The sequence below is a fragment of the Protopterus annectens genome, chromosome 6.part0, assembly GCF_019279795.1.
Source record: "Protopterus annectens isolate FY-2018-M chromosome 6.part0, PAN1.0, whole genome shotgun sequence".
In the NCBI taxonomy this organism is placed as follows: Eukaryota; Metazoa; Chordata; order Ceratodontiformes; family Protopteridae; genus Protopterus; species Protopterus annectens.
Genome location: NC_056737.1, coordinates 412,106,583 through 412,126,984, shown reverse-complemented (window position 1 = coordinate 412,126,984; position 20,402 = coordinate 412,106,583). Strand labels below are relative to the sequence as shown.

General features: G+C 36.5%; 1 protein-coding gene across 1 annotated transcript in view; it reads right to left on the bottom strand.

Moving 5' to 3' along the window:
- RYR3 (ryanodine receptor 3) overlaps positions 1-20,402 on the bottom strand; it is a 3,250,282-nt gene that overhangs the window by 2,163,990 nt on the left and 1,065,890 nt on the right. Inside the window, exons 9-11 of the mRNA XM_044074157.1 lie at positions 16,115-16,189; positions 6,925-7,081; positions 5,240-5,404 (exon numbers count right to left, since the gene is read on the bottom strand). Coding sequence (XP_043930092.1) covers positions 5,240-5,404; positions 6,925-7,081; positions 16,115-16,189 — 397 coding nt within the window. The remainder of the gene's footprint in view (positions 1-5,239; positions 5,405-6,924; positions 7,082-16,114; positions 16,190-20,402) is intronic.

The following is a 20,402-nucleotide window of genomic DNA, read 5'->3' as shown; positions in this document are numbered from 1 at the left end:
TTACAGGAATCTTAAGTGTCAGGAGGTGAAGATGTTGGGACCATATGGTTTACAGGAACCACTTTTACTATTTATCCATTATAGGAAATTATGAAAATCACATAAGCTACGAATCCCATATAATCCATATAGCTTAGGCTTCTGCAGCAGTGATTTATGATGCACATCTATTTAATTTTTAAATCTTAAAGATAAACCTTGAACAAGCACAGCCTCAAAATTTGAAACCTGTTGAATCTCCTGAATTAAAGGATACCAATCTGAATGTATGCTTTTCAACTTTACACACCATAACTTCCCTAGAATTCAATTCTGAATCCAGGGTGGTGGTTTACTTCATTTAAGAGAGAGTAATTTAAATAAAAGTAGGTCATGTCACAGTCTGTCAAAGGCTGTTGAAAAGTCATTGTGCACAACATCAATGTCTAATCTACAGTCCAAGACTATCATTATAACTTGTATATATATTTAACAAGTCACGCTTGATTAATTTTTTGTACAGGCATGTTGAACAATGCTGAGAATATGATTGCTGATAAGTTCAAATTGTAGTTGATTTAGGATTGATTCCTCCATAATCTTACCAGTACAGGTCATTAAATCAATACACTGATATTTATCAATAACTCCTTTATCTATCTTGCTTTTGTATACGTTTTATTTTAGTTCTTTTCCAGTTCTCAGGAATATTGCTTTCTAATACACTTTATTGGGATATATATACTCCCGTAGATATATGACTAAATCAGCAAACTCTCTTAAGCCCTTATTTGTGAGGCATACTCATTAGCTTTGCAAATATTTTACTTATAAAACTGGTATTTAAGTTATCTTTCTGAACTTAGTTTACCCTAGATTATATAGTTAAATTAGTCATTACAATCTTTAAATGATCACAATGCACTATCACCCTTTCTCTAGGATTATAAATATTCTGATTATTACAAATTAAAGAGACAGTGACTTTCATCCTTAGATCTGGATGTGTTAATATACTTAAAGAAGTAAAGCTCCATATCATTGTGGCTGGAATACCAAATATGCCAATATGTACAGGTTTGTTGTCTCTCATAAAACAGGTGGAAAGTTGAGTGGGTTGCAGCTGGTTGCTGTTGACTTTCTGAGATTTTACTACTTAGATTAAAGGTACAGGGGCTTGGAGTTTCTGTTGGACTGCATGCTTCAGGCTTTTAGGGCATCTGTCCTTTCTCAGTGGATAAGCAATAGTAGTGCTAACTTATTTAAATAATGGGGTGTGGAGGAAAGCTTGCCACATGGAGGGTGGACAAGCTTATCCCATGCAAAAGAGACATTTTATTAGTTATTTGTTTAATTTAAGGACTTTACTTTTGTTTTCATTTTAATAAGTTCATGAAATATTTTGGCAGTAGATTATTTAAAATATATTTTTTCTGGATCCTTACAAGTCATGGTTCAAGCTATATAGGAGGCATCCCGGGATAATGTTAGGGACCATTAAGGCTGTGATTTTGGCCTTAGGGAGTACCACCAGGACCTGCTCCCTGTTAATATTTGGGGGAGAGGGGTTATGCAATATGTATTTCATGGTGAGGGGCAGGGGGAGTGGGGGTGAAGTTTGAGCTGAATTTGTCAGCAAGCAAATTAACTATGTTGATCTGCTCAGTGAAGCTGGCAGCACTGACCACCAGTTTGTTACACTGCTGGGTTCTGCCTTTCATGTTTGGACACAGATGTAGAAGGCCTTGTGGTTGTCTATAGACTATGAGGCTATCTTGACCTTGTAATTGGCCTTCTTGGACTTAAATTAGTCCTCCTAGTTTCCTGTTTAGTTTAATTAAAGAGCTCCTGTCATCACAGGAATCACTCTTCCTGATTTTAGCCATGACAATTTTCCTTTTGTTATGTACCTTACTCGGAATAGTTCCTAACTATTACAGGGTTTGTTGAGGTTATTGACATGATTTTTATTTTGAAGGAGACAGTTTTGTGGTCTGACCTCACCAGTAAGGGCGTGATATGGGGGGGAGGGGTGATGTTGTGCACTTCCATATTGGTAAGTATCAGGTCTAGTATGTTTGAACCTCTGGTGGGTATGCACACTAGCTGATCATGGGTACTTGTGGAATCACTGTGGCTATGAGTCTGAGGGAGTGCATGTTCTCCACTCTATAGAGGAGTAGATAAAGTCTCCCATGAATAGAGTATTTGGTTTAATGGAGAGTGTCTCAAGAAGGTGTAAGTATGAGCTATGGGATTCTAGGGAAATAGAGGGTGACCTATAGATTACTAGGATATGGTATTGGACTTTGTCTATGGTGATTTGCATGTGGATAAATTACAAGGCATTGACCTGTTTAACCAACTTGGAGTTATACTTGCTGCTAATATAGACTGAGGCTTCTCCACCTTTTGTCCCTGTCAGTGCAGCTGATGGTCTAAATGTGTGGAAGGCACTGTAGCCTTGCACTACTAGAGTTATTTCTGAAGTTAAACCATGTCTTGGTAATGATACAGATGTCTATATTCTCCAGAGTGAGGAGAGCTTGTAGGGTATAGAGTTTCTTGCTTAGGCACCTAGCACTGAGCAGTAACACAATTAAGCTTATTTAAGTTTTACTTGTTATGTTGGCAGGTTTGTCAATTTGGCATTCCCTAAAAAGGCTCTAAGGGGGTGGATAAAGTTTTAGCCAATATTCAGAAGTCTAGGGGAGACAAGTGCATACCATCCTTTGCAAAGCAATAACATTTGCTAACTATGTCCTCACATGCTGACAAATATTGAATCCATCTGGAAAGACACAAGAGACAAAAACAATTATTGAAGTTAATCCACTTTTATTCATACTGTGGCATCATCCATGGTGAAGGTAGAATTTTGCTCAATGCAAGGCACACACTTGCCTAAGATATATACTCAGATAGATCAATAATGTCTCTGTTCATATTGTCTATGGAAGTATGGCTCAGGCGTTTAACGCCCACATGGACTAAGATAGACTGGTACCTGTGATCTAGTGACTTGAGTGCGTGCATAACTTGGTGGATCATGGTTCTAGATTAGCAACTAACTGTTATCTTCTCCTCATTCTGTTTAGTGAGTGAGGCATCTGTGTGTTGTACAATGGAGCCTCCTGTGGCAAGAGTCCTGGGTAATGTGTTTTCTTGCGTTATGGGCTCTGCTCTTGAGGATACACTGGGTGTAGGCTTATGTGTGGGGTTTGATGGTGTTTTTGGTGAGGGCTTCACAGATTGCTGAGGATAGGCATTGTTATTTACAGGCTTATGAGGTCTTTGAGGCTTGGGAAGATTGCTTTTAAGTGCCTTAGCATAGTCTGATTATTATAAATTAAAGAGACAGTGACTTTCATCCTTAGATCTGGGTGTGTTAATGTACTTAAAGAAGTAAAGCTAGGGAGACATTTTGAAATTGCATATCCATTTTGCTTGGATCTATATTTAGTCTAGGCATACAGTGGAGATTATATGTGATGGATACAGTCTGTGTGTTCTTGACAACCTTGTTTGTATGTGAGATTTTTGCCTCCAGTGAAATTGTGTATGTGCATCTCTCACAAACTGTGTTTGTTTTTTTAAGGATTAAATGGTTGTGAACATGAGACAATTGTTACATTATTATAAGATGCCCATATCTACCAAGATGTTTAGGGAGACATTTTGAAATTGCATATCCATGTTGTTCGATCTATATTTGGGTGGACTACTACAGGCTGTGGACTGGGTTATACAGAGGTCTCCTTGGGTAGACTTTGGGGTTTGGCAGTAGACTAAGTTAAATTGTGTTAAAATTTGTTGTTAGTGCTGTTTAATATGCAAACTAGCTGACTTAATGTGTCTCCACAATGGCTTTGTTTTACCCACACTAAGTTACAAGTTTCAGTTTTAAGGATAGTTTTACAGATAAAATTTACTTTCTGGAATGGGGCAGACTGAAAGAACAGGGGAAAATCAGTAGTGAAGTAAACAGAAAGGCATTGGAATGCAACTTTAAGCAGGTATATACAGCTATAAAAAGCACTGAAGCACAAATCCTGGAGCAGAATTGACAATACTAAAATCCCACCAAAGATAAAGGCACCAGACTATGCAGAAATTTACCAGTAATGCTACTTATTGAAAAAAAATGCTGTAATAAATGACGAAATGAGGCTAGCAGTAGGTCACAGTTCTGCCACAACTGTGAGTGAAGCTACAAGACTGAGGCCCCAGACTGGATTCAAAATATAAAAAGCTACCTTTTATATACAATTCTATGGAAATAGAAATGCAATATAACGTATAAACAATGCTAAAATCATGCAGTAATACACAATATTCACACAACTGCAAATGAAGCTACAAGACTAAGGTGTGTGAACAAACTAAAAAAAAATGCAGACAGATAACTTTTTGGCCAAAACATAGACAAAAAGCAGAGAAGTACAAAAAAAAATCACCATAGGTCACTATAAGTGCAACTCAAATATTTAAACAGAATTTAAATAAAGGTTTTTATTGTTCCCTTTTAATGAAAAGCTTGTATTTCATACTTTGTGGCTTTCCACACCTGTCAGAGTCTTGAACAAAAGACTCTCTAAACAAATCTAGAGGTTATCTGTTTTATTTTTACCAAAGAGGTGAGCAGTTTGACTGTATAGAAACCATTTTTGTATATAATCTGGGAGTTTAAGTTACTGTTTATAGATGCATAGATGTATACTAGGCTAACAACCACTAGAGCCCTTATAAGTCTAGCCATGCCACCCAAATGTAACCTCCAAATTTGATTTATATAGGGGGTGAATTACTGACTGCTTCTGTCCATCAATGATATATGTGACAGACCAGGGGTAAATTTCCAATCACCCAGCCATTGGTCCAAGTTGCACTTAAACTGGGGTAGGGAGGAACTCTGATCCACATGGACTCCAAATCACAAGCAAATAATATTACATCAACATCTATTTGTGTCAGTAAAATGTAATATACTATGTGTGTTTATGTCTGTGTGTGTGTGTGTGTGTGTGTGTGTGTGTCTGTGTGTGTGTGTGTGTATGCGTGCACGCGCGCGTGTGTGTGTGTGTGTGTGTGTGTGTGTGTGTGTGTGTGTGTGTGTGTGTGTGTGTGTGTGTGTCTGTGTGTGTGTGTTCAGCATTAGGACCAGCACAGTATTTAAAAGATTAATTTAAAATTATAATAATTCAAACAGCCCATGATAAAACCACTAAATCCCTACAGATAGATGGAGAGTTTCACTTACTCTTCTTTTCAGGGGTCCAAGACGTGCTGATTTAGCATCAGGAGCCTGGTAAGTCAACCACAGCCCACTGTTAACATGTTGGACAAAGCAGATTGAGTCACCATATTTAATTTCAGCAGGCCCCATCCCTTCAATGTCACGCTTGGGACCGGAATCTAGCTTTTCCTGTTCATAAATTAAATAAAATAAAATAATAAGTTACAATAAAATAAATAAATGTATAAATAATAACTAAATCATTCAGTTTTAATTCTAAAGTTAAAAGCTGTAGTTGGACAAGCATAAAAACAACTTTATTGGACAATCATTTCTTTTCACATGGTACAAAGCATTTGCCTCTAGGGATAAAAACCATCTAACAAACTACACATGCATCCATATTCCTTATTTTCTTACAAATAATGGAATATTTAATATATATATATATATATTTCTGTAATATGCCCTCCAAAAAAACAAGGATGCATTATTATGAAGTGTACTGCTCTTTTCCTATAGGCACATGTGATAACAATGTCATAAGAATCACACAGTAAGGATTTTATACATACCTTCTACAGGTAGTCTTGGTATTAACATTTAAAAAAAAAAACAGAGAGACATATTTTATGCCGATGGGCATAAAACATGTAAATAAATGAAAGTAGATGCTTAAATATCAAAAGATAAAAGCATACATAGATTAAAAACAAATATGCTAGAAATGTACTTTTAAATCTATAAAATAAATCCACTTATCTAGCTAACATAGTGTGAATAATGGGAATAAGTGTCTGAGATATTTAACACGAGTATCTATATGTTTAATTAATGTTTTTTTTTTTCCCTAAGTGCTCCTAGTGTCATGGCCCCCCTTCCCCCAGGAGAGATGAGAAGGCCAAAGCCCATTCACTCTTTTCCTTCCCTGTCTGCCTCCTTCAGTGCCAGGGCTGCTATAGAAACCTTAGTCACCTGGTCACAGTAAGGACTTCATTTCACTGCACCATGCAGCCAGCCCTTTGTTTTATTTAAATATGAAACAGTCATGAATCAAAACTAAAGGTCATACTGTTACCATTAATGACTTCAAGCTGTTCGGCCTAGTTATCATCCTGTCATTTTAACGTATATCACTGCATACCAGACTCATGAATAGAAAACAAAATTACTTAAATTATTTACATTTTTTGTGTTTTAAACTTTTTTATATGAAAACAAGTGTTATTACAAGCCAGGTTGTGTGTGTTTTCTTGTCTAAACTCCTTGTTAGTCATGCATACAGTGCAATTTTTACTACTTCACTTTTATAACACCACCGGATTAGACTAAAGAGATAAATCACACCAAGCAAAGAATAATGGTTAGATATTTATCCTAGAACAAGCATTCACACAGACTACATGGCTATCTGTTAACAGGTGATGATGATGGGTAAAAAAACAGATGACAGAAGCCTAGTAAGAGTGCATGATACTGGCAACTTGGAGAAAGAGACAACCACATTGTATTAAGCTTATATAGCATATTTTCATAATTTCTGGTGATACATGGGATAAGTATGCATACTGACATCTTACTGAGCATGACAGAAATTAATTTATATAGTTAAATGCATATAAATTATTAAAAATTGAAGAAAATAATACAAATATACTGATTTAATTTATGACAGTAACACATTCCAGCCACAACTTATATTTTGTTACCTTTGATGCTCTGAACCAGAAAGCAGTGGATTTTGTGTCTGATTTTTCTCGTTCCACTAGCACTAGGCCCTGGTCCTGCACCAAGGATAGATATTGTCCTGTTGTGATATGTCGAAGACGGAAAGGTTGTCCCCACCTTATATGACTTCCACTCCAGCTAAGTAAGAAAATAAAGAAGTAAATGACTTCACATTCTAAATGTTAAATCGCTTTGAACTTATTGCCTCCCCATGACAATGCATTCATTGAGAAATCTCTGTCCTAACCTGTTAAATCTCAAGGCCAAACACACATAAAAGGTTTATGCATGCTACATGTTATATGAGATGTTATTTGTAACTGCTGTGCAAGAATAAACTGAGGCAGGAATTCAAACATCAGTCGATACATTTTTCTTTTAAAATGGACCCTTGTGTCTCTCTGTGTTTTATTAAACTGTCTTATAACACTTAACTGCTACATTAAAAAAAAAACTGCCATTGCTCAAATGATTTATTTTTCTGTATTAAGGAAAATGAAAATGTAAGAAATTAAATAAAATAAAATAGCCGGTGGCAACTCATGGTACCGGACTGTTGGGCTGCAGGCCCCCAACTTTTTCCAAAAAACAGAAAAAAAAGAAAAAAAGTTTAATTATTAAACTTTACGCACTAATAGCAGTTGGCACGGCAAGCTAGTGTGTAAAGATGAATGTGATTATACATGAAACTTGGAGCAGCATGCATGCGTGCTCAATTTTCGGCTTAAAAAAAAAAAAAAAAAAAAGAAAAGAAATAAAAACTAAATCTTTTTTGCCTCTGGACTGTTTTAAAAACAGTCTGGATTGGGAAGACCGCAGGCATCAATGAAGATGCCCAGAAGTCATTGTGGTTTTAACCGCAAGAAATAGTAAGCTCTCTGACAGGGCTGTGAAGTCAGCATCCTGTCAAGTATGTGACATAGCTGCTGATTAGTCCTGTTACTCCCGCATTCTCTTCCCATGCTTTAGTGGAGAGGCTGTGATTGGGTTAGTGTGTAAGGTAAGTGTAGAACAGTGATTGTTTGTACCTTGACAGCTACTGTAGTTTAAGGAAGCACATGGGGGCAGTATAAACCAAGTTTATTTATATGTGAGTCTTACATGTGCATGCAGATGGAGCCACGCTGGTTCTACAATAAACTGCTAACTTACATTTACTGGCTCCACTCATCATTCAATGTGCCAGAAGTGGGATGCTAACTAAATATCATTAAAGTGGGGTGGGAGGTTAGCATAATGGTTAAGGTGTTTGCCTTACAAACACAGGGTGCAGGGTTTGACTCTCACATGGGGTAATAGGCTAGGCTTAAAATGGCCCACAAGGGCAGTTAGCCTAGTACTAATCTATGAACTTATGAATCTATGAACTAAGTGTAATGAGTGACTAAGTGCAATAAGTAAACAAATATATACTAATGGCATGGCAGACGGATTTCACAGACCTGAACCACTGGTATATGATGGCAATGTCGCAGAGAATTGGTATGTGTTTGCACAAGAATATAATGTTTTCATAGCAACTGCACATTCAGATAAAGACCCAAACACATGAGTATTTATACTTCACACTTTGGCAGGCTTGGAGGCTATCGAGCAAGAACATTCTTTTGTATATGCACCTGCTCTTTATGCAGAAGAAGGAGAAAACTGACGTATCATTGGCCAAGCTGAAACCAGCGAAGACCCAGAATGCTTAAAGCGTAAATTTTAAGAATGTGTAACCCCCCAGCTGAATATAACAATGAAGAGATATAAATTCAACACAAGAAATCAAAAGCTGGGTGAAACTATGGAAGATATGTTACTGACTTAAGAAATAAAGCAAAGACATGCAGATTTGGGGGGTTACAAGACAATTTAATAAAAGACCCTTGTATGTGGCATTAATAATGATACAGTGAGAAAATTACGTGATAGTGAATTAACAGTGAGCAAAATTATTGAAATTTGCCAGCTACATGAACTCACAGAAAAACATACTCTATCTTCTGCTGCAAATGTTGACAGTGTGCAACAAAATTCTAAGACAATAGGCCTTACAGAAGTAACCTGAGGAACTATGCCACACCACCTGCCATTGTTAATTGTCATAATTATGGTGGCAGTCATGAACATAAATGAGAAAAATGCTTAACCTATGCTCAACAGTGTCACAAATGCAAAAAAACTGAATAATTTCAAAAAGTTCTGCATATCGACACAGACTTGTAAAAGATTTTTTCCAAAGCAACAGCGTTTCAAATTGAGACTGTAGCAGACCATGATGACGGTGATGAAACCTTTTATGTTGATAATATTTCTGTGGTCGGAGAAACAGTCGATACACTTGTCACCAAAGAGTGAAATATTTTGCACTGTACCAATTAATGGGAAACCAGTAGAGCTTAAAGTAGACACCAAATCCAAATGTGTTATCATGTCAACAAAAGCTTATGCAAATGTAAAAGTTGGAGAGAGCCTTGACTCAACAAGGAGTGCAAAACTAGTTGCTTATAGTGGCAGAGAAATTCAGACAGAAGGTGCTGTAGTCCTTTCTTGCCATTCTGCAGGTAACAGTTATGATTTACAATTCCATGTAGTTAGAAGAAACGTAGAGTCATTACTAGGCCTAGAAGAAAGCCTAAGAATGGGACTGATTCCGCTCAATAAGGAAGTTCACCATCTAAATACAAATGAAAATTATAGTTTTTCACAACATACTGCATATTTAAAGAATATGCCAACATCTTTAAAGATCTAGTTGCTAAGCTCCAAATTACATATTCCATGAAGCTGAATCATAAAATAAACACGGTTGTCAGAACTGCACATAAGATCCTGGTAGCAATGCAAGGTAAAGTAAAAGCAGAATTAGACAGAATGGTTAATTTAGGTGTTCTTACTCCTGTGGCACAGTCTACTGAATGAGTACCATCCAGGGTAGCAGCCCACAAGAAAAGCTCAGATGATATTCAGAGATGTATTGATCCTACAGACTTAAACAAAGCCCTTAAACATCCTCATCATCCAATGCGCACAGTCAAGGAGGTTGCAGTGCTAATGCCAAATTTGACTGTTTTCTCAATTTTAGATACCAAGAACTCCTTTCGGAAAATCTCAAGGGGATCACAGATCTTCTTTATTAACAACAGTCAGCCACTATTTGGGAGATTCAGGTTTTTGAGAATGCCATATGGAATCAGTTCCGCTAGTGAGGTATTCCAAAATGCCATGGAACAAATATTTGCTGGATATCCCTGTGCCATTATTGTGGATGACATTATTGTTGGAGGCGATGGAGAAAAAAAACATAACAGAAATCTCAGGAAAGTCCTAGACCATGCACATGAGGTTTACCACAAGCTAAATCCTTTAAAATGTAAATTCAAACTGAAGGAAGTCAACTACATTGGTCACATGTTCACAAGTTCATGGCTACAGCCAGATTCATCAAAAATAATAGCAATTAATGAAATACCAATCCCAGAGGATGTTACATCTTTACAGTGTTTTCTGGGTATGATTAATTATTTGGGAAAATTCATCCCAAATCTTAGTGAGCTTTCTGCACCACTGTGTGAGTTAACACATAAAGATATAAATGGTCTTGGTTTGAACAGCACCAAGAGGTATTTGACACTTTAATAAAGAGAATTACCAGCCCACCCACACTGAGATACTATGGTGTCCATCATAAGCCTGTGACACTCACCTGTGATGCCTCTCAGTATGGACTTGGTGCAGCATGTCTTCAGAAGGGCATTCCATTTGTATATGCATCCCGTACTGTGACTCAAAGATGCACTATGCACAAATAGAAAAATAATTTTTGCTGTTGTGTTTGCATGCTGCAAATTTAATGACTATATATTATATATACCAATGGTCAATCCAGATTGAGACAGATCACCAGCCACTTGTAACGATTTTGAACAAGCTGATACATACAGCTCCAGCAAGATTGCAACGCATGGTGTTAAAGCTATAAAAATACAGCTTTACCATTGTCTACACAAAAGGTAAACACATGTATTTTGCTGATGCCTTGTCGCACACACCCAGAAAGTTGACAGAACATCACGATAATGAGACAGCTGATTTTGAAGTCATGGAAGTCAAGCACATTTTATCATCGTGGCTTGATGAGTTAAGAAATCACACTGTTATAGAACCAGTTCTTCAAAAACTGAGTAATATTATCAACCAAGGCGGACCAATACATCATACAAGTCTACCACTTGAAATTCAGCAGTATTTCCCTTTCAGGGATGAGCTCATAGTGGAAGATGGCATCATTATGAAAGGTCCAAAAGTAGTAGTTCTAAATCATTGCAAAAGGGGTATATACAAATTCTGCATAGAAGCCACCCAGGCACTGAATCAACTAAAAATAGGGCAAGAGGCATTGTGTTCTGGCCCTCAGTGTATAAAGATATTGAGAGAGAGACATTTTCATGTTCAGTTTCCAACAGTAACAAGCTGTATAAACAAAAATAACCTCTTCTCCTACACCCATTCCCTTATTTACTATGGTAACAGTAGCAGTAGATATTTTCAAATGGAATGGTCAACATTCCTTGGTACTAGTTGTTTCATACTCTGGATGGTTTGAAGTCGACTTCCTCCATGACTTGACATCTAGCATAGTTATTACAAAGTTAAAAAGACACTTCTCAGTCCATGGAAGCCCACATAAAGTCATTTCAGATAACGGTGCACAACTCACTAGGCAACAGTTTAAAGTATTTGCTGCCTCTTGGGATTTTATTCATGTAAAATAAAACAAAATGTACAGTAAACTGGCACCATGACATTCGATACTTAAACAGCAGAAAATTTATTAAAGCTTGCTAATAGTAGACTTTTGCCAATATAGGCTTCTTCAGGCAAATAGCTTTATCTACATGATGGAATTATTTTATATTTGTGATTTTATTCATGTAACCATCATTGCAGAATACCCACAAGCCAAGGGCCTGCCTGAACATGCAGTCTGCATTGCAAAGCATTTAATGGAAAAGTCCAAAAGAGATGGAGCTGATTTACTCCTCAATTTACTAAATCTTTGAAACATTCCTCATTTCCAGACACTTGGTTCACCAACTCAAAGACTGATGTCAAGACAAACACGAACAACCCTTCCAATAAGCAATCAGCTGTTAGTGCCAACCTCAAAGAGCAATAAGATAGTCAACTATCAAAAAAATGTCACACACGGAAATTATTCTATGAAAAGACCAGTAGACCTCTTCCACCATTGTTGCAAGGTGAAGTTTTAGAAATCAGATTTTAAAAGCTCATGATCATGTAGAAATTGTGAGAGACATTTGCGCTGAACCAAGGTCCTACATCATTTAGTCAGAAGAAGTAGACTACAGAAGAAATCACAGGCATATTTTGCCTGTCCCAGAACCAAAGTCACAACAAACTGTGTGTACTAGTGAATCCAGTTTCTTGACTGAATCACCAACAAATCAGCACCAAGAAGACAGACCACCTTTTTCAACTGGTTCTGAAATATGAAGTAATGTTCAAGTACCGAATAAACCTCTAAAGACAGTTCCTGTTTCTAATTCCAATCAAAAACTTTATGTGACAGGGGCAGGAAGAGTCTGCAAACCCAGTCCTAAATATACACAGTGAAGTGGACTTGAAATCGGACAGGCCATGTTGAACTGTTAATATGATGTTTAATTCTGTAATGCGTTTAAAGAAAATATTAAAGTAAATTTGTCCATGTATTTGAAATAAGGAACAAAGTTAAAGAGGGAGGATGTAAAACTGTGATTGTTTGTACCTTGACAGCTAGTGTAGTTTTAAGAAGTACAAGGGGGCAGTATTATGCAAGTTTATTTATGTGTGAGTCTTACATGTGCATGCAGATGGTTCCACGCTGGTTGTACAATAAACCGCCGCTAACTTACAGTTGCTGGCTCCACTCATCATTCAACAGTCATTTCTCATTTTTTTTCCTGGCAGGGCCAACCAGATTGTTTCTGCATTTTTATCCTGGCAGGGTCAACCAGACACTAGTGGTCTGTGTGTTTTAGGGCCTGTTGGTAACTTTCTTTTTTTTTTCTTTTTTTTTTTAATATTATATTCAGGTAGGGTTAACCAGATACTAGGGAGGCAATGTGTTTTGGGGACTATTTATTTTCATTTTTTAACATAATACACTGGCAGGGTCAACCAAATTCTAGTGGTCAGTGTGTTTTGGAGGCTGTTGATAACTTTTTTTTTTAAATATAATATCCTGGCAGGTGTCAAAGAAATGCTGCATATGCAGTGTGTTCTTGGGGAGGGGGTGTGTGTGTGTTTGTGGATGACATGTTTTTTTTAACCTAATATGTTTTTGCAGGGTTAGTCAAGATAAATTAGGATGGCTTCTCAATCTTTTGTTGTTGACTTGCATGAGTAAAGTGTGTATGGGTGAACCGAAGTAAGATCATGTGCATGTTCCTGGCTATGTGATGTGAAAGAAATACAATAATGTAAATGTGGTCTTTTATTTTCATTATTTTAAACCTTGTAGGCTGAAAGCAGATTCTCTGGATAGGCAGTTGGGACGGGGGCAATGCCTATGTGCGAATGGAATGACTACAGTTCTGGCTTGCTTTGCAAGAGTAATGCACATTTGAGTGAAGTAAGATTGATCACAAGCTCTGAACTCTGAGTATATTTTATGTGAAAAAAGAATGCTTATCTTAATGAGAGTGTCATCTTTTTTTTGTTGTTGTTTTTGTTTTTAACCTCTCAGGATCAAATCAGATTGGGTGGGGTAGGCAGTGGAGATTGGGTATACATATATAGTATGGTGTGGTGTGTGTGTGTGTGTGTGTGTGTGTGTGTGTGTGTGTGTGTGTGTGTGTGAGAGAGACTGGGGTACAGCTCCACCGGAATGAAGTCTACAAAAATTTAAATGGGGAATGAAATGCTCACACTGCTTCATCATGCAAAAAATGACCATTCTGGCATATGGTTGTCAATGATCCATTCAGTGAGCAGCATTGTGAAAGGGGTGTGGCTTGGACAGCAGTTTAAGGGCATGCACGGACAGCGATGTGTTGATGTAGGTGCGGCTTGTTGGGGGCAACAGTCTGGGAGCTGTGAGTACAAATCTGAAAATCTTGCCTAAACCCCTGTATTTAGATTAGGGCTGTATGAATACATTTGGATGGTCAAAGTATCAGTAACATTATATCTGTGCTCCATCCTTTTGAATATTACATGCAATTGTTTTACAGCATGTATAATTATTTTTTTTTGACAAAGACAAAAGTAACCATCAGGTAATACTCCTGTTTATTACTTGACTCTTATCTTCTGGATGCACTTGATAATTCCTTTATGCATTAGTTGTACATACTACTTCCTTCATACCTTTTCAAAGCACACAAATGTCACAATTTTCTGAAAATTATTTTAAATTAATAAGGTTTCACATACAGATGTCTGGCTACAGCCTGAAATCTTAACAGTACCTGAAATGCAATAAACAGCTGATTATTGCTGCATCAGCATGCCAAGCCTTCATAAATCTAATAACGTAAGTTCCATAAATAGATGGGAATAGTAGTTGGCCAAAGTAAGAAAGAATCATGTATCCTGGGTTTTGTTCTATTTCTTATGGGACAGGGGGCTGGTGTACTGCTTCCTTGTTCCAAAACCAGTGCCTTTAGAAGTAGTAAATGCATTACATATATTTTCTCGGGTGAGCTGCAAATAGTGCAGAATACATTGCTTCTAAAGACAAAGGGAGTAAATAAGTTCTAAAATGGTTACATATATTGCCACAGTAGCCATTAAGGCACAAAGGGTATATATTCATTCCAATAGTGGAGACAGACAGAAGGGAGAAAGCAGTCCAATTAGTATGTCAGCAGTACTCTTCATAGGAAGCCCAGGTTTCATGAGTGAATATGATAGTGCAGGTCATGCTAGTCAGTTATACATATCACTCAGAAGATGCAGCTAGATGTAGAATGAGCAGCTAAGTCAAGCTAAATGCACAGCAGTTCAAGTTACCAAGCTACCAGAAAGTCTATTACAGGGAAACGCATATCTACACATGCATGCGCACATGCATACCACGCTCATGCACACACACACACACACACACACACACACACACACACACACACACACACACACACACACACACACATCAACAGGGAAGTTAGTATGTAGCTTATAATAAAAAAGGAGTACACAAGCTATACTTGTGTACATGTGGGTGTCATAACTCTCAACCTCTTAGCGCAATAAATCTGGACAAAGCCTGACGTAATGGGGGGACAAAGACCCAAGAATAGGGACACATTTTAAATATTCTTCTTTTAAACTTAAAAAGTTGCCAGTGTAGTAGGGTTTGTGTTAGCATGCATTTTGTGTAGGATATGAAGTCTGAAACTCAAATGCATGTCATTATTTAGTGACCTTAATCCTTAGATCATCCTAGTTATTTGTCAAAAAAACACAGTTTTTATGAGGAACAGACCAAAAATATGAGTCAAAAATCGATATTCTGTGAAAATCTGTACAGTTGACAGAAGTGTCTGTGTCTGTCTGTGTGTGTGTGTGTGTGTGTGTGTGTGTGTGTGTGTGTGTGTGTGTGTGTGTGTGTGTGTGTGTGTCTGTCTGTAAATTCCACTCTGATTAGTAAAAATCTTGTCTCATCTGAATGTGCTATGTGTATGTAGCAGTAGATACATCATATGAATGTGCAGGATTGACTGTACCAGCTGAAAAGAAAATTAAAGGTGTAGAATAAAAATGGAGACTTGGTTGAAGAGTTTTATAAGCTAACGCTCTTGGATGAGTGACAAGCTATTAACCTAAAATCATGTCCAGCAAATTCTTTGTCTGTCATCACCTTTCAGCTAGGGATTATAACACTGTGTTCACTTTACATTATTTTAGCTTGCTAATAAAAAAATGTATATTACAATGATGATGTCTCCATTACACCATATCCTATTTCCCCTCCTAAGTACAAACTATAGCAAGAACCATTTCTTAAACTATAAATAATTCCAGCAACGTGTCTATCTAACTGTAGGTGTGTTTTGATTTTATGCTGTGCATTACAAGTTTATAATTTCATGTTTGGTTCCTAGGAGCTTACACTCTTAACAACTCAAATTGCTATGCTGTGAAGGTGTTTATTGCTGTAAACCCAAAGTGTCAAGTTACCTTATCCGAAGGGGTTCCAAACGCCACAATGATCTGGCACGGACTTCAGCACCTCCTGCTTCAAAGTTAACCAACCTAAAGACAGATTTAAAGGATCATCATGTGATTTATGAAGCATATTTAGAACAAATGAGCCATTAGACACATTTCATGTACAACAAGCATTTGTCATTTAGTTGTGCCTTATTGCTGCTTTGCTTACTAACTGTAATCTTCTGTTATGCACAAATTGTAATAAAAGCAATTTTATTTTAAATTTCACAATAATACAGTAGAAAGTGAAGAGTATAAATAAATTAATTGAGTAGTGCACCTTTTAAATTTTATTTATAAGCAGATGAATGAGAAACATCACAAATTCCATTTGCAAGGAACTTGCTATTCCTTAAGTGGTAGCATACATGTCTGCAAAGTAAAGTTAGTGAGGCCACTACGCTAAAATGAGGAAGTCAGTTGAAGCAGAGATTTGAGATATCTTCTCTTATAAAAATCTTTGGAAAATAAACTGTCACAAGCATCCGATAAACCGTACTACAAACTCATATACTCATAATCTTACAAAGACCAGTGGCTTTAAAAACAAAACTGTAATGAAATTTCAAAATAACAGACACATTCGGTATAGGTTTTACATGAATGGATGTGGCAGCACTGTCTGTAGTCTAAGCAGATCTAAGTCAATTCTGCAGCATTCAGATAATTCCTGGAACTAATGGTACCAGCCACATTAAAATAACACATATAACACAAATCAGCAAGGGTCAATTACACAATTTTTTCATAAAATATGCATCCTGTACCAGTCTCTAACATTTTAATCAACACCAAATTTGGGAATTGCAGACAGCCAAGCAGTAGCAAGCAAAAGTACAGTGAGAATACCATATCCCATTGTCACAGGTGAAATGTAGTAAAGTACAGTTTTGTTATAGTTGGATGTCAATGACTGCAACTCTGTGGTTATGCTATACTGATTAAATCATGAAAGAAAGTAATAGCAAATAATGCTGCTAACCTGAAATATTAACTTTGATTTCCTTTGCAATGCAATCACCAAAAACTAAAGTGGGAACTGTCACAGAACGTTTATTTTTCTTCATCATAAAAGATGGTCCATGTACTGTAAAGGATGATAAGTACTAGGAATTAACCATAAAGTTACATTTTCTGAGGATGCTAAGTAAATAAAAATGTTCATCATATTAATTACTGAAGTTCTAGCCTTAGCCATATGGGTTATATCATGCCAAGGATATAACAGCTGTCCACCTTCCAAAGCTGCAGGGCACCTTCCAAGTGCCATACTGTCAGTCAACTTGAGATGTGGTGATTAGAGACAGGTCTGGGTGCTAAGCCCTTCAGAGATTTCCTGCTGCTGAAGAATATGATTCTCTGCAGGCTTCTAAGGATCGACAATTAGCTTGTGCTCTTCCTTTGCTTGGCAGAAAAGTTCCATTTGGAGAAAAAAACCTTCCACTTAATAGAAATTATCTTATTGCACATTCCTGTTTAGGAAAATTACTTTTAAGCTAGGAGTGTATGTTTTAATGGACTGTCACAAGACTTAACTGCACTTTTAAATGGAAGCACTCTTTTTTCCTATCAATTTTAACAGTTGTTTCTAGTAAATGAAAGCCATTTTCTCTATAAGAATTTGTGTTTATTTTACTTTTGGGGGCTGGCAAAGTGTTTTAAGCTGCTGTTTACTGTGTTTTTGAGAGAAAAATGGGCTTTTAAAGACTTCAATTTTTCAATGACTTTCACTGCTTGTTTTACCCCAGAAAGAGGTATCATTTTTGTTTTCACCATAGAACAAATTGCCAGACCCACGACTGCTTTTTCTTCCAGCCACAAAAAGAGAATATTAAGCAGTAGACTAGCAATTTGCCTCTGGTGTTTCATCTACAGCTACTTTGGAGTGGGGGTTAGCCAAGTCTTCTATGGCTATTGGGATCCCCTTAGTGGGCAAGGGAAAGCCACACTTCTTGGTCCTGGGAATGGGAATAGAGAACCTTCCTTGTTTAGTCAGTGTTGTACCCATTCCTAGGGAAGTTGTTGCTGCCATTAATAACACTGGGTTGGCCCCATTTTTCCTTTCAAAAGAAAAAGAAAACTAAACATACATCTTCTACTCCTCAAAATTCCTCAGACAGGAGTAGTTTGTTTGGTCTGGCTTATGGTTTAATTAATGTTATTAATTCCTCTTATAAGTTGCTTTCTGGTAAAAGAAAGAGGGATATCTTTTTTTCTGGAAGAAATTCAAGATTCTGAATCTGCACAAAAAGATGAAGAGACAGATACAGGATTTTCTCCTCAGTTTTCTGATTCAGACTCAGGAGACAAAGAGGCATAGTATGTCATTTTTAGGGGATATTGGGAGTATTAGAGGCTTAAATTGGTTGATATGCAAATGACACAATGTATGTATGACACAGACAGATATCTAAAAAAAGTGAAAATTGGTATCTCTTCATCAAAATGGATTTGATGTGTAGTGGGAGACTGGAACCTAATTGTAGACATCAGAGTATATACACGTCATAAGACAACACATAGTACTGATTTCAGGCAGGTTATTGAAAAGATTATTAGAGTACTTAATGGCCTATCATTTGCATTCCCTGATACAATAATTTAGTTAATTAAAGGTATATATAAAGGATCAACGGCAAGAATTACGTTTTGTTTGAACAGTGGAACCAGGCAGAGGTGTCCTTATTCCCCTTTGGTATGCTTTATATTTAGAACCCCTGGTAAAGAAAATAAGGGACTCAGAAATTTAAAGATATAATTGGTTTATGGTAATCAAGAAAATACATTGCTGGGAACATGTGTTTTGGAAGTTTAATGAGCTGACAGACTTTAAAAAATCTGTACAGAGTACACTGTCAGAAATATGAGGTGAGTAAATGGCTGTAACTGAGGAATGATTCTTTTGAGTTGGGATACAAAATCTGAATTGCCTAGATATAGTGAGGCCTTATTAAGTTTAATTCTGTCGTCAGTCAGAAAAGCAATTTCTAATCTAAACGAACTGTATATGAAGTATTGAATATTACAAAAATCAAGAACAGAATATAAAAAGAGTCCAAGAGGGACCTTTACAAAAGGGAAGAGTTAAATTACGTAGAAATAAAACGAAATTTGTGGAAACAATACATGCAGATTAATATTCAGGAGGAGTAGTGAGGTTTAAGAGAATGCAGGAAGTGAACAATTTATGAAATGTTGGTCTTAAATATAGTTGTTATAAAAATAGAAAACATATGTAATGCATGTGTGTAAAAGGAAAATGTTAACAATGTTAATGTGGTTTATTTTCTTTTCTCTTAATGTATGCATGCCTATATCTTATCTTAAGTGATAATTTAAAAAAGGCATTTAAATAGAAAAAGAAAATATATTTAAAATCTAGATAAAGTAACTGACAGAGGGAACTGATATTCTGTTCTGCTGGACTTACTCCTAGTTGAGACAAGACAGATTTCACATTATGTAAGACCATATAAACTTCTAGAAATGCTGCAAACCATGGCTATTACTACAACAGGCTATTCAGTTATCTATTGAAACTAAGACAGCATAAGTGGTTCCAGAAGAGAAATCATTGGAGAATAACAATCTATTGTTTGAAAAAATGAGGACTTTTAGACTGGTGCCTTAAAGGGTTGTTGAAAGCCTTAGTTAAATATAATGGGAAAACAGAGAAGGGGGAAGTAATTTGGGAAGATGTGAAGTGAGGTCTAAGGTAAAAGATCATGAAAAAGACATATAAACAAAAGAACCTAGGTATAAGACTGTATAAAGAAATACCAGAAAAAAATGAAAAATTACAGACCTTAAATAAAGGGCTTAGTCAAAAGGAAAAATAAATTAATGGTCTAAACAAAAAAGCAGATAAATGAGTACCTAGACAAGACCAGTATATTTAGAATGGCAGCCCCTGAAGATAAGTTTTTTCTGAAAATAATTTTAATCACAGAAATGCCTTTCGCAATGGTTGATGCAACAAAAAGTATAAATAATGGTTAATAAAATAAGTGATCCACAAACTAATGTAATATGAAATCCTTATAAAATTATTGAGACCTCTGGAGATTATTATACAAGAATTTACAGCCAACATGCCTACCAGTGACAGGTTTTGACCAAATTAAAAGTTATTTAGAAAAGATAATTCTTCCAACTCTGAACAAAGCACAAAGGGACAGTCTGCTGTCATTCATAACAAAAGAGGAAGTGAAGATGCAACTAAGCAAGCAACAAGAAAGGAATCACTAAGAGTTTA